This window comes from Delphinapterus leucas, chromosome 7 (assembly GCF_059928025.1).
Source record: "Delphinapterus leucas isolate spDelLeu-1000000601 "Yukka" chromosome 7, BTC_Dleu_Yukka2, whole genome shotgun sequence".
In the NCBI taxonomy this organism is placed as follows: Eukaryota; Metazoa; Chordata; class Mammalia; order Artiodactyla; family Monodontidae; genus Delphinapterus; species Delphinapterus leucas.
In genome coordinates this window covers 13,113,124-13,139,968 of record NC_143135.1, presented here as the reverse complement: position 1 = coordinate 13,139,968, position 26,845 = coordinate 13,113,124, and the positions used below count along the sequence as shown (strand labels likewise).

Sequence of the window (26,845 nt, the reverse complement as noted above, 5' to 3'; positions counted from 1 at the left end):
AGGGGGGGCAGGGATGGAGGGAGGGGGAATCAGGTAGGGAATTCCTGTAGGAGGTTCGCGATCCCGCCGTGGCGGAGAAGCGTGGGAATGTAGCGCGACCTCGCCCTGCAGAAAGGGCTTGAAGACCTCGTCTTGGTAAAGAGAACACTGAGCGTGGGTTTTGCCTCTGCCCGCGGAGACCCAGTACCAAGGTGGCTCTTGTATTGGGCCGGACCGTGGCCGGCACAGCAAGCGACCCCCTCGGGCCGGGGTGCTGCCGGGCCTGACCTAGAGCGAGAGCGGGTGCAGAATTGGGGCTAGGGGTGGTATAGGGCGCCTTTCTCCACACCCCTTCCTTCGGGTGGAATTTGAGCCTTGGCACTGGCTCTCTTCCCCGGAAGAAGTCTTGTTTTGGGTGTAGGGCACAGCGTGTAAACAGCCCTTTGGACTCCTGTGTCCCTGAGGTTGGTCCCAGTGTAGCCAATGCTCATTTCCTGAGCAAAGCTTCAGGACTCCTCTCACTCCCCCTTCCAGTCCTTTCCCTGTTCTCCCACCCGTCCACTTCCAAGTTTTAGTTAATTAGAATCAAGATGTCATGCCTCTTCTCAAAGGAGTTGGGTTGCACAGGATGTTCAGACTTTGCAAAACCAAAGCAGTGAATCCGTAGGGGCGAAATTTCAGACCAGTGGGGAGATATATAGGGGTAAGGGGAAGGAGCATATACGGTGGGAGTAGGTGGGGTTTCCACAGAATCAGAGAGGCCCTCTTGGCACTGACCATTAGGATACAGGTGCAGCCAGTTGGCTTCAGGGCTTTGTGACTCAGCTTGGAGGGACTCACAGCTCCAGGAGGTCAGATCGTAGGCCCTTGGGATGCTTTGATTCAGATCTGCCCCCTAGTAGCAAATCACCTCAGATCACTGGAGAAATAAAACGTGATCAGAATATATGGAAGAAAGCAGGGTCAGTATCTTGCCCCAGGATTCCAGATTGAATTATTTATATATACCTCAGGATCTAAACATTACTTCCAGAATTGTTATGGAGAAGTGAATAGAAATTGAGAGCTGAAAAGTTAGCCTTATTTAGTCACAAGCCCCCCCCTTTTTTCCTGAATTTTATTTACTTTTTATACAGCAGGTTCTTATTAGTTATCTATTTTATCTATATTAGTGTATATGTCAATCCCAGTCTCCCAATTCATCACACCATCACCATCACCACCCCCGCCACTTTCCCCCCTGGTGTCCATACGTTTGTTCTCTACATTTGTATCTCTATTTCTGCCCTGCAAATCAGTTCATCTGTACCATTTTTCTGGGTTCCACATATATGCGTTAATATACGATATTTGTTTTTCTCTTTCTGGCTTACTTCACTCTGTATGACAGTCTCTAGATCCACCCACGTCTCTACAAATGACCCAATTTCGTTCCTTTATATGGCCGAGTAATATTCCATTGTATATATGTACCACATCTTTATCCATTCATCTGTTGATGGGCATTTAGGTTGCTTCCGTGACCTGGCTATTGTAAATATAGTGCTGCAATGAACATTGGGGTGCATGTGTCTTTTTGAATTATGGTTTTCTCTGGGTATATTCCCAGGAGTGGGATTGCTAGGTCATATGGTAATTCTATTTTTAGTTTTTTAAGGAACCTCCATACTGTTCTCTGTAGTGGCTGTATCAATTTACATTCCCACCAACAGTGCAGGAGGTTCCCTTTTCTCCACTCCCTCTCCAGCATTTGTTGTTTGTAGATTTTCTTTTTTTTCTTTTTTTTGCAGTACGCGGGCCTCTCACTGTTGTGGCCTCTCCCGTTGCGGAGCATAGGCTCCGGACGCACAGGCTCAGGGGCCATGGCTCATGGGCCCAGCCGCCCCGTGGCATGTGGGATCCTCCCGGACCGGGGCACGAACCCGCGTCCCCTGCATCGGCAAACGGACTCTCAACCACTGCACCACCAGGGGAGCCCTGTTTGTAGATTTTCTGATGATGCCCATTCTAACTGGTATGAGGTGATACCTCATTGTAGTTTTGATTTGCATTTCTCTAATAATTAGTGATGTTGAGCAGCTTTTCATGTGCTTCTTGGCCATCTGTATGTCTTCTTTGGAGAAATGTCTGTTTAGGTCTTCTGCCCATTTTTTGATTGGGTTGTTTGTTTTTTTAATATTGAGCTGCATAAGCTGTTTATATATTTTGGAGATTAATCCTTTGTCCGTTGATTCGTTTGCAAATATTTCCCGTTCCGAGGGTTGTCTTTTTGTCTTGATTGTAGTTTCCGTTGCTTTGCAAAAGCTTTTAAGTTTCATTGGGTCCCATTTGTTTATTTTTGTTTTTATTTCCATTTCTCTAGGAGGTGGATCAAAAAAGATCTTGCTGTGATTTATGTCAAAGAGTGTTCTTCCTATGTTTTCCTCTAAGAATTTTATAGTGTCCGGTCTTACATTTAGGTCTCTAATCCATTTTGAGTTTATTTTTGTGTATGGTATTAGGGAGTGTTCTAATTTCATTCTTTTACATGTAGCTGTCCAGCTTTCGCAGCACCACCTATTGAAGAGACTGTCTTTTCTCCATTGTATATCCTTGCCTCCTTTGTCATAGATAAGTTGACTATAGGTGCGTGGGTTTATCTCTGGGCTTTCTATCCTTTTCCATTGATCTGTATTTCTGTTTTTGTGCCAGTATCATATTGTCTTGATTACTGTAGCTTTATAGTATAGTCTGAAGTCAGGGAGTCTGATTCCTCCAGCTCCGTTTTTTCCCCTCAAGACTGCTTTGGCTATTTGGGGTCTTTTGTGTCTCCATACAAATTTTAAGATTTTTTGTTCTAGTTCTGTAAAAAATGCCATTGGTAAATTGATAGGGATTGCATTGAATCTGTCGATTGCTTTGAGTAGTATAGTCATTTGCACAATATTGATTCTTCCAATCCAAGGACATGGTATATCTCTCCATCTGTTGGCGTCATCTTTGATTTCTTTCATCAGTGTCTTACAGTTTTCTGAGTACAGGTCTTTTACCTCCTTAGGTAGGTTTATTCCTAGGTATTTTATTCTTTTTGTTGCAGTGGTGAATGGGATTGTTTCCTTAATTTCTCTTTCTGATCTTTCGTTGTTAGTGTATAGGAATGCAAGAGATTTCTGTGCATTAATTTTGTATCTTGCAACTTTACCAAATTCATTGATTAGCTCTAGTAGTTTTCTGGTGGCATCTTTAGGATTCTCTATGTATAGTATCATGTCTTCTGCCAACAGTGACAGTTTTACTTCTTCTTTTCCAATTTGTATCCCTTTTATTTCTTTTCCTTCTCTGATTGCCATGGCTAGGACTTCCAAAACTATGTTGAATAATAGTGGTGAGAGTGGACATCCTTGTCTTGTTCCTGATCTTAGAGGAAATGCTTTCAGTTTTTCACCATTGAGAATGATGTTTGCTGTGGGTTTGTTGTATATGGCCTTTATTATGTTGAGGTAGCCTCCCTCTATTCCCACTTTCTGGAGAGTTTTTATCATAAATGGATGTTGAATTTTGTCAAAAGCTTTTTCTGCATGAGATGATCATATGGTTTTTATTCTTTAATTTGTTAATATTTGTTAATATGTGTTTCCTTATTAATTGTTTGCTTGGAAGATCTGTTCATTGGTGTAAGTGAGGTGTTAAAGTCCCCCACTATTATGGTGTTACTGTCTATTTCCTCTTTTATAGCTGTTAGCAGTTGCCTTACGTACTGAGGTGCTCCTGTGTTGGGTGTGTATATATTTATAATTGTTATATCTTCTTCTTGGATTGATCCCTTGATCATTATGTAGTGTCCTTCCTTGTCTCTTGTAACATTCTTTATTTTAAAGTCTATTTTATCTGATAAGAGTATTGCTACTCCAGCTTTCTTTTGATTTCCATTTGCATGGAATATCTTTTTCCATCCTCTCACTTTCAGTCTATATGTGTCCTTAGGTCTGAAGTGGGTCTCTTGTAGACAGCATATATATGAGTCTTGTTTTTGTATGCATTCAGCAAGCCTGTGTCTTTTGGTTGGAGCATTTAATCCATTCATGTTTAAGGTAATTATTGATATATATGTTCCTATGACCATTTTCTTAATTGTTTTGGGTTTGTTTTTGTAGGTCCTTTTCTTTTCTTGTGTTTCCCACTTACAGAAGTTCCTTTAGCATTTGTTGTAGAGCTGGTTTGGTGGTACTGAATTCTCTTAGCTTTTGTTTGTCTGTAAAGCTTTTGATTTCTCCTTTGAATCTGAATGAGATCCTTGCAGGGTAGGGTAATCTTGGTTGTAGGTTCTTCCCTTTCATCACTTTAAATATTTCGTGCCATTCCCTTCTGGCTTGTAGAGTTTCTGCTGAGAAATCAGGTGTTAACCTTATGGGAGTTCCCTTGTATGTTATTTTGTTGTTTTTCCTTTGTTGCTTTCAATAATTTTTCTTTGTCTTTTAATTTTTGTCAGTTTGATTACTGTGTGTCTCGGCATGTTCCTCCTTGGGTTTATCGTGCCTCGGACTCTCTGTGCTTCCTGGACTTGGGTGGCTATTTCCTTTCCCATGTTAGGGAAGTTTTCGACTATAATCTCTTCAAATATTTTCTCAAGTCCTTTCTCTCTTCTTCTTCTGGGACCCCTATAATGCAAATGTTTTTGCATTTAATGTTGTCCCAGAGGTCTCTTAGGCTGTCTTTATTTCTTTTAATTCTTTTTTCTTTGTTCTGTTCCGTGGCAGTGAATTCCACCATTCTGTCTTCCAGGTCACTTATCTGCTCTCTGCCTCAGTTATTTTGCTATTGATTCCTTCTAGTATATTTTTCATTTCAGTTATTGTACTGTTCATCTCTGTTTGTTTGTTTTTTAATTCTTCTAGGTCTTTGTTAGACATTTCTTGCATCTTCGCGATCTTTGCCTCCATTCTTTTTCCGAGGTCCTGGATCATCTTCACTATCATTATTCTGAATTCTTTTTCTGGAAGGTTGCCTATCTCCACTTCATTTAGTTGTTTTTCTGGGGTTTTATCTTGTTCCTTCAGCTGGTACAAAGTCCTCTGCCTTTTCATTTTGTCTGTCTTTCTGTGAATGTGCTTTTCCTTCCACGAGCTGCAGAATTGTACTTATTCTTTGTTACAGGCCCCTTTATGAATCATGAAAATTTAGTCCCCTCTCCTCCAGAAAAATGTCCACACACACAAATGGAATTTTGCATACGATCCCAAGAGGTTCATGAAGACCATTATGAGGCTTCATAAATCAGCATCTCTGAATCCTTGATCTAACCTAGTCCCCTTAATTCACAGATAAGAAAACAAACCCAGTGAGAGGAAGTGACTTGTCCAAGGTCATGCAGTTTAGGAGAATGGATTAAAACTCAAGTTTTCTGATTTCCAGTCAAATAGCCCTTAAAATGGTTTATTTCTCACAGGCTACTCAAGCTGCATTGCTTAACTGTATTCAGTGGCCCTCAAATACTTTCAATGAAGAGATTTCTAGCAAAGGAAACCTTTTCACATTGGTGGGGTTGGATGGGACATGGCTAATTGGCAAAATTCTACATATTAGTGGGACTTTTTGAGTCTTTTGTTTTAATATGCCCCTTACTCTCCTTGCAAACTAGCCAGAGCATTGTGATTTCAGAATGTAAATCCCGGACTTATTAAATTTTGGCAAGTAGAACAAAAATCCCTTAAATTCATCTTTTGCTTTTCTTCCCACTTGTTCGAATATTTCTATATTCGTTGTGCCTGCAAGCATCCGATGTAGGAAAGATTGATGGAGAAGATATTATTTCACTTTTTTTTTTTTTTTTTTTTTTTTTTTGCGGTACGCGGGCCCCTCGCTGTTGTGGCCTCTCCCGTTGCGGAGCACAGGTTCCGGACGCGCAGGCTCAGCGGCCATGGCTCACAGGCCCAGCTGCTCCGCGGCATGTGGGATCCTCCCGGACCGGGGCACGAACCTGTGTCCCCTGCATCGGCAGGCGGACTCTCAACAACTGTGCCACCAGGGAAGCCCCTATTTCCCTTTTTATGGTGAGAAATAAACCCAGGAAGGGTAAGGATTACACCACAAGTACATGGTAGAGCCAAGAGCTGAGCCCTGGTTTCTTGACCCCCAGCTTCTGCATGTTTTCTGCCAGATGATTCTGTGGTCCCCACACCTTGGTTTCTAACTACAGATGCAAAAAGAATAGATGTGTAGATGGATAGTTAGATAGATGGATACATGGGTGTACCTCAGACCAAATAAATCAGAATCTCTGAAAATGAGGCCAGGTTTGGGAACCACTGCTGCACCCTGTGTTGGCAGAAGCAAACCTAAATCCAGGTGAGTGGAGTATTTTTCCTATCTGGGGGGGCAGTTTTGTGTAATGCAGTGAGGTGGGCATTTTTTGTTTGAGTTTTGAGCTTTTGAGTCAGCTATACATGTATTCAAATTTGATATTTGACCCCTTGCTAGTATTCTCTTCTAGGGTTACATATGAGGAGAAATAAAATAATACCTGTAAAGATAAATGTATGTAGTAGGGCCTAATAAATGTTACTTTTCTTCTTTCTGCTGTCTATATCATCTCTGAACTCATAGACCTGGGAAGCAGGAATTCCTGGGTTCTTCTCTCTCCTGTGATTGGGAGGCTGGGGAGGAGTCACTTGAGCAGCATGCAAGATGACCCCCACACTTTGCAGCCTTCCAGAATTGTGATGGAGGCAGCAAGAAGCCGTTGCCCCAGTCCATCCCTGCAAACTGTACCTTGTGGCCTGCCTCATGGGAGTGCCATCCAGTTGTGCATATAACTGTGGGCTGGTGAATGCTCCTGTCTTTGCTTCAAGATTCCCTTTGCTGCAAGGAGGAGCCTCTGGAGGTTCTGGGGGGTCAGAAGTGTGACCTGGAAGACCCTAAAAGGAGTTCCCAGGCATGTTGCCTCTTCTAGGAGCCAAGAAAACATAGGAAAGGCCCCATGGGGCTGGGAGGCTTTGCACCTAACACCTCCAGTGGGCTGGTGGGACTGCACAGTAGCGGCTGGGGGTGGGGGGTGTCTGGCAAAATGAGACATGTGATTCCCACTGCAGATCACCTGACTACTTGCCCTGGTTTGGGGAAGAAGTCCCAGTCATTAATCTCTAGAAACTTTGTGGAGATACCACCAACAGGTTTTGGTCTTCACCCCTTTTGCTCTCCCTTCCCATCTTCATGCGGGGAAGCTCCTGAACCCCCGTAACCTGAAGGGGTAACTCTGGCAGTAATGCTTCCTCCTCCCTTACTTGAGATTAGGCTGAGGCTGAATCCCTTGTGTGGGGGAGATGGCGCCCTAACCTGCTTGTTCAGCAACTGGCTCTAGCCTGGGTCAGAGGGCTCCCGATGCGGCTTGTGTGTAGTGCTGGGTCTTGGCCTGTGGGGAGACCAGGGTGTCAGGAGAGGGAGCTGAGGATCAGGAGTGAATGGGTCTTCTCCCAACTCCCAGAATATAGATATCAGCCCCCAGACCAATGTTCCATCCCAAGTTCCTTGAACCAAGTGTTTCAGTGACATCGCTGACTCTGCCTCTGTGCTGGAGCTTCTGGGGATGCAGAAAGGTGGAGGAGGAAGCTGGAACGATGATGTGGGTGCTAAGACAGGACAGTTCTAGTTTCCCAGGGGCTACGGTCCCTGGTTTTTACTTTCCCAGGACAGCTGGGGCCTTGTAAAAATCAGGGAGGGAACATAAGCAAGAGAAATGGAGAGCCTTGTGCTCATGACTCAGAGATGCCCGGACCAGGGTGGGGGCCTTGTGAGGGGATGACCTTGTGATGAGAGGGAACAAGAGCAAAAGCTGGAGGCAGAACTTTGAGATGGGGGTGTCAGAGGGGCTTTTCTGAAATGTGAAAATGAATACATGGGCGGATTTTGCAACACCATCCAGCCTGCTGTCTTCTCAAGTTTTGCTCCCTAACCTCTGCCTGTTCCTCCTGCCCCACCCTGTGCTTCCTCCCATCTTTCACCGAGCTCCTTTCTATTTCTGTTTTCCCTGTCCTTCTCCCATCCTGTTCCCCCACACCCCATGTCCACTCTTTCCCTACTCGCTCTCTTCTCCTCTTCTCTGGTGTCCTGTTCATCTCTGTCTCAGTGCCTCTGGCCGCCTGCCCTGGCCCCCTGTCCTTCTGTGCTTTCATGTGGAGCCCATGGGAACTGGAGTTCACAGCAAAACAGGAAGAGCCTGTGAGCAGGAAACTGGGAGTGGGGTAGGGGGGGAACAACCAGCAGTAACCTCAGCTCCTTGCCTCCCACATCTGGACTGAAGCATCCCCAGGGCCCCTTGCCTCTCCCACTGCAGCCCACCAGCCCCAGCTTCGTCCATCTCACTTCACTGGTCCAGCAGACCTGAGAGGCAACAAGATGAGTATCCTGGACTCTGACACAGGAGAAAGAAAGAGGACAGGGACGTGAGTGAGGGCATCTGGATTCTGATCCCAGCTTGGCCACTGACTGTGTGTGGTCTTGGAAAAGACTCTCCCATGAGCTCAGTGTTATTGTACCTCCCTCCCTCCTGGGGCTGCTCTAAGGACCAGAAGAGATAGTGAGGGGTTTGTAGATGGAAATAAGCACAGGAAGGTTAACAGTGTACAGATTCAAGGTGATGGGAAGACCCATAGCTGAAAGGATTGGGAGTTTAATTAGTGCTTCCATTTCTAGTACTCTTACTGTGTGCTCTGATACATTGTTTAATTCTCACAACAACCTTATGTGGCAAAAACCATTATTATTATACCAGTTTTAAAGTTAGAGAAACAGAGGTTCAGAGACATTAAGTAACTTGCTTAATCAAGATCACACAGCAAATAAGAGGCAGAGGCACGGCCTGGATTTGAACCCAAAATTTGAGCTCAGAGCCCAAGCACTAAAGCAATGATGAAATTGACTAGAGCCAACAAGTATGGGATAGAAGAGAATGATACTATTTTTATTGTTTACTTATTCATTCAACAAACAGAACCACAGTACCTACTCTGTTTCTACTTTATGGCAGGCCCTGTTTCAGGGGAGGTAAAATCAGTAAAACGAGGTGTCTACCTTCAGGGATGGACCTCATGTTCTGGCGAGAAGGCACGGCTACAGTCTCAGTAGATGCTGGACAGAGCCTGCCCTCACTTCTGACGGAACCCTTCCCCAGATGAGGGTACCTGCATACCCTCTCAGATCCATCCTGGACTGGCACCCAGATCTACCGTCTTCCGTCCCAGACCATCCATTGCTGTAGCGACTTCTTTCCACCACCCACACCGACCCCCTCTGGCCTCCTCCCTTCTCTGGCCTCCGCAGGGCACCCACGTTCACAGACTCCCTGGAAGGCCCAGCACCTGCCTGTCTCCACCCCTGTAGTTCTATCAGCTTGGTTGAGGCCTGGGGCTAGTGGGGAGAGCTTCTTGGCTCCTTTCCAGAGGTACAGGAGGAGGAGGGAGGCCGGGAAAGCAAGCTGGGGCTCGGTGTCGCAATTCCGGGCCGGGCCGGGACCTTTGCTCCGCGAGGTGTCTGTGGAAGGGAGGAAACGACTCTGGAGGCTGCCGGGAGTGGGGTGGGGGCGCCTGGGAGGTGCCTGTAAGAGCAGCTCAGAGCCGCCAGGGTGAGGAGAGGAAGGGGAGAGCCGGGCAGATCTGCAGGAAAATGCGGCCTTCGGGCTTGGGGGTAGGGGCCGGGGGTGGCGCCGGGCCGAGGGGGTGGCAGGCCGGCAGGGGGCGGAGTCAGCACGGTGGGGAAGCGGCCCGTAGGCGGGGGCCAGGAGGCCAGGGCTTCGGTCGGTCGGCTCCCGGCTCCCGGACCCTCTCTTGCTCCGCTCCGGCTCCCCGGCCGCTGAGGCCTGTGGACCAGGGACTGCACCATCCTCCTCTCCCAGCAAGGGGGCTCCAGAGACTGCCCCAGCCAGAGCCTGGCGGCCTGGGCACTCGGTGGGTCTGCTCTTCAGCGCTGGCCTGGGGCTCTGCCTGTGTGTCTGGGGCGCGGGTGGGGGCGGGGGTGGCGGGGTGTCCTGTGCATTTAGAAAGGGGTCTCTGGGGAGAAGTGAAAAGGATGATGGTGACGGAAGCTCGACAGCGACAGCATTCTGTTTATGTCCCATGATAACTTCGAGGGGGTCAGGGGCAGGAGGTCCTGGATGTGAATTGGGGTGACTTCTGGAGGCAAGAGTTTTGTCTTGGGACCCTGGAAGGTGGCAGGAGTGAGGTTGTCTAACCAGCAGTGTGTTTCACTGGGTGGAGGGAGCCTCGATCACATGTCCTGGTTCTGCCCAACTTTGGCGGTCCCCAGTGCTAGAGTGAGGGGGAAGGGGCTCTGACAGAAGCGGGGCAGTTGTGCCCAAACATTCCCTGATGGCCTGGAGGGTGTCCTGGGGAGAAAAGGTGGCATGGTAGCCAAGAAATCAGACTTCGATGTCAGAGAGACCAGAGTCGGAGTCTTGGCTCTACCACTGCCTAACTGTGTGCCCATAGGCTATTTTCTTAATGTCTTTGAACCCCAGTTTCCTCATCTGTAAATTGGGCTTGAGAATAGCCCTGACCTCATAGGGATATTGTGAGGAAGGCATGGAAAGCCTTAGCACAGGCTGACACATATATGGCAAGTAAATGTTAGCTGATATGTGAGTACAGACAAAAAGCAGGATCAGGAGGGGAGGGAACCCAGTTTGGGAAGAGTGTAACCTGGACCATTCCTGCAGGACAGTCCCTTGGTAATGTCCAGGGCTCCAGGAAGAGATGTCTTTGTGGCTGGAGGCCCCTGTGCCTGATGTTTCTCCTGGTAAGCTTCTTCACTCCAGCCCTCTCCCCTGAGCCCAGGCCCCAACTCCTCTCCTCCCGCGGGAATCAGCCTCCTTCACTACCTACCTTCTGCCCTTCCCTGGAGAGCAGTCCAGAGCTACTCTTGGTGTTGCTTGCCTCCTTCTGCCCACGCTATCTCTGCCCCGGTTCTGGTGCCTGGCCCTTGCAGATACTCGTCCGTCCTTCTCAATCGGGGCTTGCTGTTGGGGAGGCTTGGCATGTCCAATGCTTATCCAGCTTGGCTTTCAAGAGTTCTGTCTGATCTCTGAGATGGATGCACTTCAGCCCCGAAAGGGGACAAAGGTTAACATCCTTATTTAAGGTATTGAGGTGCAGGGGACTACAAGTGATTAGCCCTAGAGCCCACACAAATCGCAGGGTCCCAAAGCCGGAGCCGACGTCTTACTGCCCTCTATGGGTGGAGATAAGTTTGCAGTTTCCCAGGAGAATGCTGGGGACCTGAGACGCCCTTGTGCCTCTCTTTCGGGGTTCAGACTGTGCAGTGGAGCTGTGGGAGCCAGATGCACGAGATGCAAGCAGCCAGCCTCTGGGAAGCAGCAACTGTATCCTCAGGGAGGAATCTAGCACACCCCAATCTGCTGGGGGCACTTCACGGGTGGGGCTGGAGGCAACAGAGTCCACAGCCCTGCTCCCCGGGGTGGAGGCCCCTCCAGAGTCCACAGGTGAGGAGCTGCTGGATTTGGAGGAGGTAAGGGCTCCCTGGATCCGGGAGGGGTAACTTCAGGGCTCTTTACCTTATAAGATCATGGTTAAATCCAAAGGCTTTGGAGTCAACTAGACCTAAGCGATCTGAGTGTAACTTTTGTTTCTTAGGCCTTTCTGAGCCTCAGTTTCCTTGTTTGTAAAATGGAAATAACAAGAGTACCTATCTCTTATGGTTGTAAGGATCAGTGCGTATAAAGGGCTCAGACAGTACCTAGGACATAAATAGCACTTTGCATACGAGAGCTACTTTCTTAGAATAGAGAGACTGGATAGACTTTGTACAGTGAAGTAAATGAAGATCACTGAGTGCTCAGGGCAGTAGCCAGCTGGGCACCTAGCCTTTTCTGTGAAGAAGAACACTAAGGCTCTTTCCTGTACCCAGAGCTTCGTCCACAAAAGCGGAAAAAGGGGCCAGCCCCCAAAATGCTGGGGAATGAGCTGTGCAGTGTGTGTGGGGACAAGGCTTCCGGCTTCCACTACAACGTGCTGAGCTGCGAGGGCTGCAAGGGATTCTTCCGCCGCAGTGTCATCAAAGGGGCGCGCTACATCTGCCACAGTGGGGGCCACTGCCCCATGGACACCTACATGCGTCGCAAGTGCCAGGAGTGCCGCCTTCGCAAATGCCGCGAGGCCGGCATGCGGGAGGAGTGTGAGTGTCTGGGGACTGAAGCTGGGGGAGGGGTGTGGTTAGGCCGATGGGGAAGAGGGCATGTCTGGGTGCCAGGGTCTGGGGGCAGAAAGGCAGCTGAGCCTGTGGGCCTTGCTACACGGTCCCTAAGTGTGGATTAAAATCTCTTCCTTGTCTTTACCTAACACTCTCTGCTTTTCTGGAGGCTCAAACTACGCCTCTGCCCCATCCCCACTTCCTGTCTCCCCCTCTTCTCCCCTCCTCACATCTGGCTCTGTTCTCAGGTGTTCTGTCAGAAGAACAGATCCGTCTGAAGAAACTGAAGCGGCAAGAGGAGGAACAGGCTCAGGCCACATCCGTGTCCCCGAGGGCTTCCTCTCCGCCCCAAGTCCTGCCCCAGCTCAGCCCGGAGCAGCTGGGCATGATTGAGAAGCTGGTGGCTGCCCAGCAGCAGTGTAACAGACGTTCCTTCTCAGACCGGCTTCGAGTCACGGTACCTGAGGGGCCTGGGGAGAGGTCGCTGTGCCCAGAGCACCAGCTAGCTTCTTGATGCCTGACTCAGAGTGGTTTGTTTCTTTCCTCCTTGCCTTTCGGGGTAGCCTTGGCCCATGGCACCAGACCCCCAGAGTCGGGAGGCCCGTCAGCAACGCTTTGCCCACTTCACGGAGCTGGCCATTGTCTCTGTGCAGGAGATCGTTGACTTTGCCAAACAGCTGCCGGGCTTCCTGCAGCTCAGCCGGGAGGACCAGATTGCCCTCCTGAAGACCTCTGCAATTGAGGTGGCTGGCAAGGCCGAGGGTGAAAGGAGGACCAGAGCGGGATGTCTGTGGGAGGGGCCCCCGCCAGACAGCTGGGAAGCCACATGCACTGGGAAGTAGGGATGAGGGGCTCGACCTTCCCTTGAAGGTGCCCTGGGCCGAGACCAGCCCAATATTTGTGTGCAGGTGATGCTTCTGGAGACATCTCGGAGGTACAACCCTGGCAGTGAGAGTATTACCTTCCTCAAGGATTTCAGTTATAACCGGGAAGACTTTGCCAAAGCAGGTGAGAACCGAGATCACAAAGGGACCGGGTTGGATGAACAGATGCATTTTGTCATGGGGCCCATAGTGACTACAGAGCTACAGGCCCAGGGTTTGTGTGGCTACAAAGGGAAGGATCCACTTGTTTTTCCAAGACAGAAAGTTGGAATGCTGATAGGTCTCCCCTGACTGCCCCAGACAGATTCCTGTCCTCTGTTGCATCAGGCCAGTGGTTCTCAAACTGTGTTTCCAGGAACCTGAGGGGGGGTTTCCATGGAAGTGTCACCTTAGAGGAAAAACGTCCTTCACCCTAACTTTAGCCAAACCAGAAACTCCATTTAAATCTGCGTTATACATTGTGCTTCTGAATAATATTTTGCTTGAAGAAAAGACTTTACAGCTAGGAAAAGAAACTTGAAAACCTCACCAAGCCTTTTAGTAGTCAAAATTGAAAAATCTTTCTCAGATGTGCTCTTTAAGGATCATGTGGACTGATTTCCTCCTCTTCAGCTGTGCTTTCCGAGTAGCCATGGAATTGGCATTAAAACATGGCAGATGTGCCCAGATGAGGCAGTTTTAGGATAAGAGTGAACACTTCTATCCCCATCTTGGAGTATCTTGGAGTACTTTCTCCAAGAATTAGTTCACAATGCTGTTCTCTATCTGACATTTGCTTGCAGGCTAAGCAGTTTTGGTTTCCTCATATTCAATGGTTGCTTTGTGTTGTGGGAGGAGGGCTGGGAAAGGATGGAAGGTGGAAGGTGTTTCGGAGGGACAGGACTGAGGCTGAACAAGAGACTTGGTGGTTTAACACCTGAGTGAGTGGGTCTGTAAAATGTGGCTGATGCTGACTCCATCCTCGGGTTTGGAGAATACTGGTTTCCAGTGCAGAGCTCACAGAGGTTTCCGGTGACTCAGGCCAGCTCTTGTCCCATCACAGGCCGCCCAGTGAGCTTTCTAGGTAGGCCTCCCTTCACTGTAGGGTACGGCAGGGCTGTGTTGACACCTCTTGCCTTCTGTAGTGCCCCGTGTGCTGCCTGAATGTATAGGCACCTACTAGGAGTGATGTAATGACTTTTTCCAGCTTTAAAAGCCCAGTCCTGCCCCCTTTCTCTACCCAATCACCTTTTCCCCAGATGGTTATTACCCCAGTCCTTCTTAACCACGGCCTTCTCCTTCATAACATCCTCCTTTCTGAACTCTTCCCTGTTCTCATGTCTGCGTGTTCCTTCAGCACTTGTGGACTTGTGCTGTCTGAATCTGTATCTATTTATAGATTCATTTATATAAGCAGTTTTTATGTCATCATGTTTGTTTTTCATTTCTCACTTTTTCAGTGCGGGGAGAAGAGACAGGGCTGCTCTTTGGTCAGTTCTCCCTCCTCCTTTACTTCCACTACCATATGCTGCTCGCGTGGGTGACTAACGATGTGAACCGATCACACTGGGGGCGTCCACTCAGCGAGCAGTAGCCGACCCTCGCAGGGGGCGTAACTCTAGAACTTGCTCGTCCTCTCTGTATGAAGGGGCTGTTCAGCACAATTCAAGGCTGGACACCTCACCAAGAAATGCTTTCTAAATGGGGCTTGTCCATTAAATGGATCAACACACACTTGATAAACATCGGGGTGAAAGCACAGGAAGTGACTAATCAAGAAGCCTGGAATGGAAAAGTTAGCAGATGGTTGCTAAAAGACATCTGAGGAAACTAGGGGATGGCATGGGGTGGGGAGACTTTGACAGTGTGTTTGGGAGAAGTGTTCTTTAGATGTCACCACTTCAGGTCATGGTTTGTTGAACTCCAGTCTCCTCAGTAAGAAGGCTGGTTCTATTTTTAAAATTTATTATTTATTTAACAAACACTTACATGGAGTTACCATATGTGCCACTCATTATTCTAAGGACCCATTATGAGGTAGGTGCTATTATTATCTCCATTCTAGAGATGGGAAAACCAAGGCCCAGAGAGCTTAAATAACTTACTCAAGGTCACACAGCCTAGTAAATGGTAGGGCTAGGACTCAAACCCAGGGAGCCTGACCCAGAGTCCACACCCTCAACCACATTGCTTTGTTTCCCCTGTGATGTGAAACAAGAAATGTATTGCTAGTATTCAAATAAGTAAGGCCAATTGCCAGTGAAGCAGTCTTTTTATAAACAAACATAAGGGTTCCTTCTATTTCTAGTAATGTGGGGCCCTCAAGCATTCTAAGAAGAATTCTAACAGAATTATTGTCATTTAATTCAGCACGTTCTGTATGCTGGGTGCAGTGCAAAGTGGTCTGTATGCTTTATCATTTAACCATCACAACAGTTTTATAAGTTCAGATATGATTCCCGCCTCACAGATGAGGCTTAGAGAGGTTAAGAGACTTTCCCAAGCTTATACAGCAGAGCCCTGGAGACTTCTTACTGGGTTCGTGGTAGTCTCCTCAGTGGAGCAGTGCTGCCCATGCCACACAACCCAGCCTCTCTTCTTCCTCCCCAGGGCTGCAGGTGGAGTTCATCAACCCCATCTTTGAGTTCTCCAGAGCCATGAATGAGCTGCAACTAAATGATGCTGAGTTTGCCTTGCTCATTGCCATCAGCATCTTCTCTGCAGGTGTGGAGGAGGGGCAAGAGGGAAAACGAGCAAGAGACACACCAAAGAGGGCTGCAGGCCCCATAGGGCAAGAATCGTGGGGGTGGAGGCCCTTGTTGTGTTACTTTGGGATGGGAGAGGTTGGGTAGGGCATGTCCCTATTTTTTGGTTGTGATTTGGGGTATGGAAATAAGACCCTGGCCAGACCTGCTACTCAACTCTGTTGGTGACCTATAGACCGGCCCAACGTGCAGGACCAGCTCCAGGTAGAGAGGCTGCAACACACATATGTGGAGGCCCTGCATGCCTACGTCTCCATCCACCACCCCCATGTGAGTCTCCCCACTGTGCCCTCTTTCTCCTCTCCACAGGCTCATCCCCTGACACAACTACTTTCCCTTCAAGAATCCCTCCCTGACTACATCGTGCACAGACAATTCTCTACCTCTCCCACGAACCCCCCACCCTTGCTCCCCTTCCCTGGGGAGAGACAAAGGCTGTACTTGTCCTTCTTTCCCAGGACCGACTCATGTTTCCACGGATGCTAATGAAACTGGTGAACCTCCGGACACTGAGCAGTGTCCATTCAGAGCAAGTATTTGCGCTGCGCCTGCAGGATAAAAAGCTTCCCCCGCTGCTCTCTGAGATCTGGGATGTGCACGAGTGACCGATCTTCCGCTGTGTCTTCTGTTTTCTGAGCTGGATGGCTGAGGCTGGTGGCTGCCTCCTAGAGGTGGAACCGACTGAGAAGGACAAACATTCCTGAGGGCTGGGCAAAGGAGATCCTCAAGTGGCATTAAAGGAGAGTCAAAGGGTTGGGAGTTTTGTGGCTGCTGGGTAGTAGGGATCCTGGTAAAACGGTGCTCCATGTGAAGACTGTACTAACCGGGCCCAATGGATGAACCTGGGGGCCACTTTGCACAAGGTTCTCCAGGGCCCTGCCCATCCTGCCTCTACCACTTCCTGTTTTCCCCACAGGGCCCCAAGATAAATTCTCCACTGTCACTCTGCGGCTTGGCCATAAATGCCTCCGGGCTGCCTCACCGATAGGCCTGGCACTGTTTGTACAGGAAGGCCAAAACGAATTCAGAATGAGAGAAACCAATTTCTGGAATGGGGGTGGGGCCCGACAACACAGGAGGGAAGCTTGTGTCCTTGCGGGTCCGTTTCCAGACTCAGAGGAGGGAGACAAGTCACAAGTGACAGCCTTGGCAGTGAGTGGGGACCTCCTTTTACCAGCCCCATTGCGATGTAAGGGTCAATGAAATGCTGAGGCTGGGACGCGCCCTTGCCCCCCTTCAGTGATCCCGGTGGGATCGTGTTGCCTTTCTGTGAGGGAGAGGGTGTTGGATTTTCGGAACTAACGCCTCAGTCGTGCACCTGTGTTCGTGCGCGCGGGTATAATGCCTTGGTTTTTACATTGATACTTAAGAAGGTACAACAATCCTTCCTCTTGGCCCGCAGGCCCTGGGGGACAGCGAGAAAAGTCCCCTGACGCCAGGGGTAGGCTGCTGTGTCCCGGGTTTAGCCTCGCGGAAGGGCTGGACTCCCTCTCCCAGCGCGCACCGCGGCACCGCTCACGCCCCCTGCCTTGGAGCGCACCGGGTGGAGGAGATGCCGCGGCCGCGCCTTCCGGCCTCAAGTCCCCCCGCCGCCCCTGAGTTGGTAGGCTCCACCGCCGCGGCCGCAGGCTTTCCTGCCCACGCGGCTGGGCACTTCCAAAGCGCGAGCGGGGGAGGTAGATGAGGTGAGGGGAACGGTGAGAAAGTCCTAGGGCAGCTTATCTTGAGACGTCGCTTCCAGATTCATCCGCAGTTCATCGAAACGGGCTCTGTTTCCGTGTCGAATTAAAATGTTTGCGCGCAACCCAAACAAAAAGTATTCCTTTGGGTCCTCCCCTTGTCACGTAGAGGCGCTGGGCTGGCCCAGCGCTCCCCATCGCGTTCCCACTCCCACAAGCATAGGTGTGTACGTAGCCATCTCTCTCCCGAGGTCCGGCTCCACCCTGCAGCGCTAGGCTTGGTGCAGCCCTGTCCCCCCGGGGTGGATGGTCCGGCCCCTGGCCCCTCAGCCTCCCCCTCCTTCACCGAGTCGGAGTGGAACACGGCTCACGGTGCAGACGCGGAACTGGCGTGCGCTCCGAGCGGCGCCCGCGCCGAGCAGCGACTGACGCTCGGCTGCCGGGGGACGTCTGGCCGAACACGGCCGGTCCCCCGAGGCTCGGGAGGTAGGAGGGTCCGGGCCGCTGGGGGCCCCGAAAGGGTGTTTGGGACGAGGCTCCCCGGGAGAAACGGACTCTGGGAGGAAACAGGGGCTCTAGGGCGAAGGGGCCTCTAAGGAGGCCCTAAAGGAGTGTGAGGGGGCGTAGGTCTCGAGAGGGACAGCAGGGGTCCGTAGGGAAGAGGGTGGGGCTAGAGGTGGGGGCGTCCGGGCCGCCGAGGGGGTTCGGGCTCCGAGCCTAGGCGCAGCTCGCGGCTGCAGGGCGAGATTCCTGCGGGGCTGGCGGGCGGTCCTGGTTCCGGGGCGGGGGCGGGGGAGAACTGTCCAGCAGGTGAGGGGGCGGCCAGAGCTGTCCAGCTCGGGGGCCCGAGCCATGCTAACCACATGGCTCGTGTGTGTGCGTGTGTATGTGCGTGTGTGTATTGGTGTGCGCGCACCCGCGCGCCTTATTTTTGGTTAGGGTTTGAAAAGCACCTTTGGTTCTTTAAAAAAAAAAATTTTTTTTTAATTTGGTGTTTCAAAATTGGCTTGTTGGAGAGTGGAGACACCGTTCAGTTTTTCCTGCAACTGCTTCCCTCCCCATCCTCGTGCACCTCTAAATTAGTCCTCCTGTTCCTGCCCTCCCCTCTTCCCCAACCCTGCCTATTGCCTGCCTCTTTACTCTCATTCTTCCCCGCGCTGGACCCATCTGTGCTGATGCGCTTGCAAGGTCACTGCCTGGGGAGGCGGTGGAGGGGAGAGAGCCTCCTGTTGTGCTCACGTCAGCAAAGATGTCATATCGCTCTCTGGTTCCTGTGGTTTTACTATGACATCCTGACCAAAATGAGGGGCGAATCCAAAGGGTTGGTTAACGTGGCCATTTGTAAGCTGAAAAGACATAGATAATTTAAAGGTCTGTGGATGGTAGTTGTGTAGAACTTCAGCAGATAGGTATGCGTTTTGAGCTTGATGCCTTTGGAATATACGGGCTAGGAACGAGGAGCTATACGTTAGTAAGTGTAGCTGAGGCAAGAGGCAGAGTGGGTGGATGTGAAGACAGAGTGAGTTATAGGTAATGCGAGAGAATTTAGAGTCTTCGTGAGGAGGGGAGAGGGGAGAAAATGGGAAGAAAAGCCTTGGTTATCTCTGCAATCTGAAAAACCAAAGGCAGTGGCTGTTGATGAGATATAAATCGAGACTAAAAATCCATCCTATCACTAGTGGCTAGAATAGTCACAAGATCTCTGGGTCCTTGTGGCTTTGGAGGGAGGTGAGCACTGTAGTGCATGATAATGATTTCAGTTTTATCAGGTGATCCTCAGTGGAGAGGGGGCTGGGATCCCACCAAGGATAGAGGCCTGATGCCTAATATATTAGAAGATGCTTCAGGTGTGATCTTTGAGATTTTTATTTGGAAAGGGCTCCTGGTTTTCAACATAAACATAGATTTTAAGGCTTAGCCTTGAGCTCTGGTCCTGTAAACTCTATTTTAGGATACTTTGGCTCTCACTAGGCATTTTCCATATAATTCTTTAGAGAATGAATTATGCTTTTACCCCTCTCCCATTTCATTTCTGTGTTTCCCTCCCCTTCTCATTCTGCTTGGGAGGAGCTGAACTCTGCTCTCTAACAGTTCATACTGCAATGCCTCATGTTCTGCAGTATGCGTATGAGTCCGTGGCAGTGGAGAGTCCCAAAGGGCTTTTGGGGTGGTAGTGTTGCCTAGAAATGAGTATTTTGCAAGCTTGGGAACTTCATTTTCGTTGTGTAGAAAGGAGATATCTCTATCAAAATCCAGAATTAAGACAAAGTGCAAACTAAAGGCACATGGGGGAGAAGATAACCTAACAATTAGTAAGTGCTATCCGTGGAAGAGGTGTCTCTAGATCCAAGGAGAATGAACTATTATGGGCATTGGCCAGCTCTGGAGTGGCAGCCGATAGCGCTGTGCGGTCCCCAAGCAGGGGAGGGGCAGTGACTCTGCTATAAATAGTGCTGGAGCCAGAGTTGCTATGGAGACAAAACTGAATCCTATTACCTGCAGGTCCTCTATTGGGAGCAAGAGAAAGGAGGGAGAAGTATTTTGAGGATTTGAGAGGTGTTGTAAATAGTTTTTTTTTTTTAATAAGTAGGAGAGAAAAAAGATAGAGCTTCTCATCTAAATCAAGTAGAGCCTTAAACATAGAGGGAGTGTGTACATTGTATGTATGGGAACTCGCACACAGCAGCAAAGAAGAGAGTGAGGGCGTGTGTAGTGTAATGGGCTTCTCTCTGTGTGTATAGTGAACAGGGTCTTAGTGTGGAGCACAGAGGGGGAATACCGGAAGCACTGAAAGCAACCTTGTCACGGAGTGAAACATTTTATTTAGAGGAGTGTATGGAGACCCAACAGGAAATAAATTACAGTTAAGACATGTAAGCTTTTTCTGACTTTTGGACTATGGCTTAGAAATTCCTCTGAGCACCTCTCCCTGTCCTTGCAGGAATACTGTTATTTCTGCATCTAATTCTTCATCTCTGTAAGATAAAGAAGGACAAGGCCTCATCTGTGTATATTGTATTACTAATTCGAATCCTGGGACCAGAATATAAGTGGAAGACTGTGATTCAGCACCAAGGGCAGAGCTAGTAGCAGTAGCCGCTGGGCCCCTTTCTTGCTTGAAGAGGGGAGAAAAAGGGTTTAGGTGAAGCAATTGGGGCATAGATATTCTTCATTTGAGAACGCATGGGGTAGAGTAGCCAGCTGTTGTTACTGTCTGAGTGCAATTAACTCTATAGACTACGTGGTAATTTCACATCAAGCTGAATGCAGCATGTTGGAACAGAGAATAATTAGGTTTCCACCTAGATCCAGGAGTGCAGATTAGTTCTGATTAGAGAGTCTGGTTTGATTCTGATCCACCCTGGAGCAGTCCTGAAAGTGACTTAATTTTTGTTATCATAATAACTGAGTCCAGATTAGACCGACTAGGCCTGTTTTTCAGAAACAGAAACAGCCCCAGGGGTGAGGCTGGAAATGAGCTGGTTTGTAGGGACGGAGAGGTGAGCCATTATTTATCCTACTTCTGGACATTTGACTCTGTGAGCTCATAAGCCTGGACAGAGCTCTAGGCTAGGAAAAGTGTCATGTTCTCCTATCTTTAGTACTAAAATGGAAGATCTTCTGACCTATGTCCCTGGCTGGGATGCAGCTGAGAGGGATGAGTCCCTTAGGCACAGCAATGGATCTTATCAGTACTTTTTTCCTATTAGACTTGGATTTTCAGATAATATCAGAATTCCTCCTGGGAACATTGATTCCATGCTTGGTGCCTTGAAGTTTCTCTGAGATGAACTGATGAATTGGAACCATGGTGCAAAAGAAGAAGTCCTGTCCTCGGTTACTTGACTACCTAGTGATCGTAGGGGCCAGGTAACCAAGAAGTGACTGATTTTTGTCTTGTCATCTGGGATAGCCACAAAATCTGTGATGATTTCCCTTCCCCATTTCCACGTTGCTTTGCATATCTCATTCTTCTCCGCCCCCCCCCGCCCCCCCCGCCCCGGCTGCACCATGCGGCACATGGGATCTTAGTTCCCTGACCAGGGATTGAACCCTTGCCCCCTGCATTGGAAGCACAGAGTCTTAACCTGTGGGAAGGTTAAGGGAAGCCCTGCATATCTCATTCTTCTTCTATTATTTCACCCTGATGGGAACCTTGCTGCCAGTAAGGGAAACAAAACAGGTAGATTGAGAGCGTTGGCCTGGAGGAACAGAGACAGAACAAAACTCTGCTCTTAACTAGCGTCTTTGTGATTTTGAGCAAATATACCCTATACACTTCAGTTTCCTTATTTCGTACAAAGGAAAAGTACATTGTGCTCCTTCTCTCTCTACATATGCTGATTTGGGAATTCATTAGCTAATACACCTTGAAAGATGCTAGTCATCTCAAAGTGTTAGTGATAATTTTATTGTCGCCACTTTCCTTTTATTGCAGGGTGGGCATCTTCATGGCAACACAGACCTCATTTAGCCTACAGCTAAATGTGGCATGTTTTCCAAGGTCCGGCAGCTAGGTTTCTTTATCCAAAAGAGTATTTATTTCTTGACTGTGGTTAAAATTTGAAAGAGCGTTCTGTCCCTTCAGGCTGCTGAATTTGTCTTTCTGTTCTCCAGGCACCCGAGCAGTGATAGCGTGGCCCAGACTCCAGAACTGCTACGGCGATACCCGTTAGAGGATCACGCCGAGTTTCCCCTGCCCCCGGATGTCGTGTTCTTCTGCCAGCCGGAGGGCTGCCTGAGTGTGCGACAACGGCGCATGAGCCTGCGCGAGGACACCTCTTTTGTCTTCACTCTCACCGACAAGGACACCGGAGTCACACGTTATGGCATCTGTGTTAACTTCTACCGCTCCTTCCAAAAGCGCGTGCCTAAGGAAAAGGGGGAGGCCGGGGCAGGGTCCCGTGGGAAGGAAGGACCCCACGCCACCTGCATCTCAGAAGAGGTTGGCACCGAGAGCTCGGAGAGTGGCCCGTCCCTGCAGCCTCCCAGTGCCGACTCTACCCCGGATGTGAACCAGTCTCCTCGGGGCAAACACCGGGCCAAGGCGGAGAGCCGTTCCCGCAACAGCACTCTGACGTCCCTGTGTGTGCTCAGCCATTACCCCTTCTTCTCCACCTTCCGAGAGTGTCTGTACACCCTCAAACGTCTGGTGGACTGCTGTAGTGAGCGACTGCTGGGCAAGAAACTGGGCATTCCTCGAGGCATACAAAGGTACGGTTCTTTGCTGATGCTCAGAAGAGAGGGACGGCATCTAGAGTTGAGGTGTAATTGGCTTGTGAGGGGCGTAGGAATTTTCCTCTAAAGCCTGAGGTCCTTCAGACCTCCTTAAGCACTTTGTGTTAGTCCGTGCTAAGCAAAAGACTACTGCAGAGTTAGACTTCCTTCCATAATCGTGTTTGGAGTGATGCTGAGGAATTTGGTGTTTCATGATGGGCAGGACAATAAGTCTTGCTATGTATACATTTTTGCCCTTGTCATTATTCGTATGTATACCCTGTGATCCTAGCTGAGACCAAAGGGTGGGCTCCTCCAGTTTCTGTCATTAGACCCTCTATGGTTACGTTGGGCTGCAGTGGGGTGTCAGCTCCTAGTGCTTATGTGTCTGTTTCCTGCTGTCTGCTGCTCAGGGACACCATGTGGCGCATCTTTACTGGATCGTTGTTAGTGGAGGAGAAGTCAAGTGCCCTTCTGCACGACCTTCGAGAGATTGAGGCCTGGATCTATCGATTGCTGCGCTCCCCAGTACCCGTCTCAGGGCAGAAGCGAGTGGACATTGAGGTCCTGCCCCAGGAGCTCCAGCAAGCTCTGACCTTTGCGCTTCCAGACCCCTCTCGATTCACCCTAGTGGATTTCCCACTGCACCTTCCCTTGGAACTTCTGGGTGTGGATGCCTGTCTTCAGGTGCTAACCTGCATCCTGTTAGAGCACAAGGTGAGAGGGCCAGCTTTCTACACTGTTCTAGGGAAAGGGCTTTGAAATGTGGCAGAGGCTAGACCCATGAGTTCTCTGAGGATAGGGACTACATCTTTTGCATCATTTTGTCTCCAGGAGATAACACGATACCAGGTATACAACAGGTACTCAGTTGGTGTGGGTTGAATTAAGGTACTAGTATCGTGTGGGATATATTCAGACGGCTTGACACTCATTTGAATTCTTCTTAACTATACCAGCCTAATTCTCTGAAAATTTCAGTCGTTCTGTTCCAATGAGTGACCCTGGAATTTGGGGGTACAAGAACTAGGATGACAAGGAGTGATTCAAGGGAGAATTATTGCAGTGCTTGCGCTGGGAGGCGGCAGGCAGGATGGGGTGTGAGGCAGTGATAAGTGTGGAAACTAAGCTCCCAGAGCTGTAGACTTGGTGAAACAGAAACTAAATTGTAGTGTGGGAAGCAGTTTTCTCACAGACCTTCTCCGGTCGGGTAACCCTTGTGGTGTGGCTCGTTGCAGGTGGTGCTGCAGTCCCGAGACTACAACGCACTCTCCATGTCTGTGATGGCATTTGTGGCAATGATTTATCCCTTGGAGTATATGTTTCCTGTTATTCCACTGCTGCCCACCTGCATGGCGTCTGCAGAACAGGTGAGTCTCAAGGTGTCTTCTGGCTTTGTCACCTCTGTTCTAACTCTGTCCAGCTCTGAGGGCGAAGGCTCAATGCCCAGAGAAGTTGTAAATCAGTACTCGTCCTGAATTCCTTGTTATAACTTATTTGTCTACAAAATCTGAACTGATCTGGTGGCAGAACCTATGCTGTTTATGTTTTTTATTTATCACAGTTAATACAATGATTATAGGCTGCTGGCTACACCACTGCAGGTGCTACATAATATGTAGAATATGCACTATTACTTTTCTAAAATCTGAAAAATTCTGAACTTTGAAACACATCTACCTTCAAGGATTTGGAAGAGGGATTGTGGACCTGCGTTTTCCTTATCTAGAAAAACCGTGACTCAATATGTGATCGCAGTTGGTTTTGGTTTTGTTTCTTGTCTTTTCCACAGCTGCTGTTGGCTCCGACGCCGTACATCATCGGGGTCCCTGCCAGCTTCTTCCTGTACAAACTGGACTTCAAAATGCCTGATGACGTATGGCTAGTGGATCTGGACAGCAGTAGGGTGAGGCTCTTGGCTGAGGCATTGTAGGGTCTAGAATAGGATTGTGTTCTCTTTTTCTAGATTACTCCCAGGAAGTTCCTAAGTTTGTGGGTGATTGCTGTCATGAGACTCATTGAAACAACTTTTGAAAAAATACTGCTTTTACTTTATTGGCTTAATAAGCCTTGGTTAGGACTCAAAGAATTATAAGATTTAGTTTTGCTGGAGTTAAATGCTTCCCCACATCTTCCAAGAGCAGTAGGGCAGTTGTGGTTGCAGGATCATTACTATGGTGTAGGTCATCTAATGGCTTTCTGGGAGTGTAGTTTCTAGTAAGAAACGGCAGACTTTTAAAAAGTATATGAACATTCTGCAGTGTGAGTGCATTCAGACTTTGGTAGGTAGCCCTTATGTGTGTTCATTGTAAAACTTCAGAAAATGCAAATAAGTATAAAGAAGTCAGTAAAAACTATGATCCTATTATCTAGAGCTAGTCACCAATAACATTTAGGTATAATATTTCCTTTCAGGTGTGTATACGTGTCATATATACGTGTATGTGTGTATTTTATATGTGTGTATATAATATATGTGTTTGCATATATATAATAATACCGTATATATAACCTCCTATTCTTGTTACTTACCTTTATGTAAGAGAAACTTTGGAGCAGCTAATTCTAAGGTCATGCCTTTTATCTTTCTTCTGGTGCAGGTGATTGCCCCCACCAATGCAGAAGTGCTACCTATCCTTCCAGAACCAGAATCACTAGAGTTGAAAAAACATTTAAAACAGGTAGGTGAAGAATGAAGAAAAGAAAAGCAAGCAGCTATAGGACTGCTGTAGGCAGACAGCTCTTATTGTAAGAGCCAGTTTCCTTTCAGACTTCAAGTGGAGTAGATTTTCTTAGCCTTGGGTGGGCTTAAAAGGAGATGTATCCCATTTCTGGGTTGCAGGGTGAATCTCAGAAAGGGCTTTTTACCTTCCTTTTAATTCACTGTGTGCCCCCTCCCACCCTCTCATCCTTGTAATGCTGTATAAAACAGCCCTTCACTTTCTGCTGCTTGTCCCATCTGCCATTCTTAATGGCCTTGGAGCATTCTCAGTGTTACAGGAGGGAGTCAGTAGTTTGGATAATCTGGCTCCTTTTATGGTTTCCTCTTGAATTGATCTCTGGTCCCTACAGAATCATTTCTTCAAAAATTCCTTTCTCTGAGTAAAAACCCTTAAATACATTTTTCATTGATTGATTTTCTTCTTCTTCTGCATGCTGAACACAGTACCTGAAGGTAAAGTGTGATGAGGCCCTGGTCCTCTGCGCTGCTGTATGTGTTATGTAGGACCACCAGTAGATAGCTCTGTATTTCTTTTTAGGAATCTGTCATTTGAAGGGTCTTCAGGAATCTCTGTCTGTGTTGTCTCAGTTCTTAGAAATACCTCTAGGTGGGGATTTCCATGGTGGTGTGGCGGTTAAGAATCCGCCTGCCTATGCAGGGGATGCAGGTTCGAGCCCTGGTCCAGGAAGATCCCACGTGCCACGGGGCAGCTAAGCCCGTGTGCCACAACTGCTGAGCCTGAGCTGTAGAGCCCATGAGCCACGACTGCTGAGCCCACGTGCCACAGCTCCTGAAGCCTGTGCGCCTAGAGCCTGTGCTCAGCAACGAGAGAAGCCACCGCAGTGAGAAGCTCGCGCACCACACCTAGAGAAAGCCCGCACACAGCAATGAAGACCCAACGCAGCCATAAATAAATAAATAAATAATTTTTTTAAAAAAAGAAGAAAGAAATACCTCTAGGTGAAATCTGTTTGGATATAAATGGGTGATTTTTGTATTATCCTTCTCTCTTTTTCACTTGCTTCATCACTACTGATGTAATATGATATCTTGTTACTGCAGAGTCCGGTGAGGATTGCAAGTTCAGAAAGTTCTCTAGCTGTCTTCCTTTGCTGTGTTTTTCATTCTTGATGATTGCTTTAGTATGACTAATGAGATGGAGAGGTTGATATATGATATTGGAGTTTAAATGTTTGTAGGAGCTAAGATTTTTGGGCTCACAGACCCTGTATCCTGACCCCTGTTACTCAAAGCGTGGTCCACGAACCAGCAGCATTAGCATCACCTGGGCTTGTTAAAAGGGCAGAATCACCTCAAGTATATTGAATCAGAATCTGCATTGTAACAACATCCCCGGTGATTCCTATGCTCATTAACATTTAAGAAACACTGCTGGGCTAGACCAGTGGTTTTCAAACTGCCCCATGGAGCCTCTGAGGGTTGATT

General features: G+C 48.5%; 2 protein-coding genes across 60 annotated transcripts in view; both read left to right on the top strand.

Annotated features, from left to right (window-relative positions):
• Positions 1-52: 52 nt before the first annotated feature.
• On the top strand, positions 53-16,540 carry NR1H3 (nuclear receptor subfamily 1 group H member 3). Of its 10 annotated transcripts, none has more exons than XM_089914157.1 (10): positions 55-135; positions 10,664-10,743; positions 11,258-11,446; positions 11,872-12,138; positions 12,402-12,610; positions 12,717-12,896; positions 13,062-13,161; positions 15,627-15,740; positions 15,957-16,051; positions 16,240-16,540. In XM_089914157.1, the coding sequence occupies exons 2-10, from the start codon at positions 10,701-10,703 to the stop codon at positions 16,384-16,386; spliced, it is 1,344 nt and encodes a 447-aa protein (XP_089770283.1). In that variant the 5' UTR covers positions 55-135; positions 10,664-10,700; the 3' UTR covers positions 16,387-16,540. The 10 variants fall into 10 exon arrangements, with proteins under 10 accessions (XP_089770284.1, XP_089770283.1, XP_022447761.1 ...); XM_022592053.3 differs by lacking the exon at positions 55-135 and adding an exon at positions 163-6,303; XM_022592052.3 differs by lacking the exon at positions 55-135 and adding an exon at positions 9,716-9,896.
• A 113-nt stretch (positions 16,541-16,653) lies between these two features.
• Positions 16,654-26,845, top strand: part of MADD (MAP kinase activating death domain) — a 40,135-nt gene continuing 29,943 nt past the window's right edge. For 48 of the 50 annotated variants that reach the window (XR_002647153.2, XM_022592050.2, XM_089914128.1 and 45 more), the window contains exons 1-7: positions 16,654-17,946; positions 21,171-21,330; positions 22,078-22,674; positions 23,091-23,394; positions 23,916-24,047; positions 24,470-24,583; positions 25,278-25,358. Coding sequence is in view for 49 of the 50 variants with exons in the window: in XM_022592050.2 (XP_022447758.1) it covers positions 21,269-21,330; positions 22,078-22,674; positions 23,091-23,394; positions 23,916-24,047; positions 24,470-24,583; positions 25,278-25,358 (1,290 nt within the window). In the remaining variant the exon portion in view is untranslated. Of the gene's footprint in view, positions 17,947-18,265; positions 21,331-22,077; positions 22,675-23,090; positions 23,395-23,915; positions 24,048-24,469; positions 24,584-25,277; positions 25,359-26,845 lie in introns of those variants that run through there. The other 2 variants (XM_089914125.1, XM_089914106.1) reach the window with 2 other exon arrangements.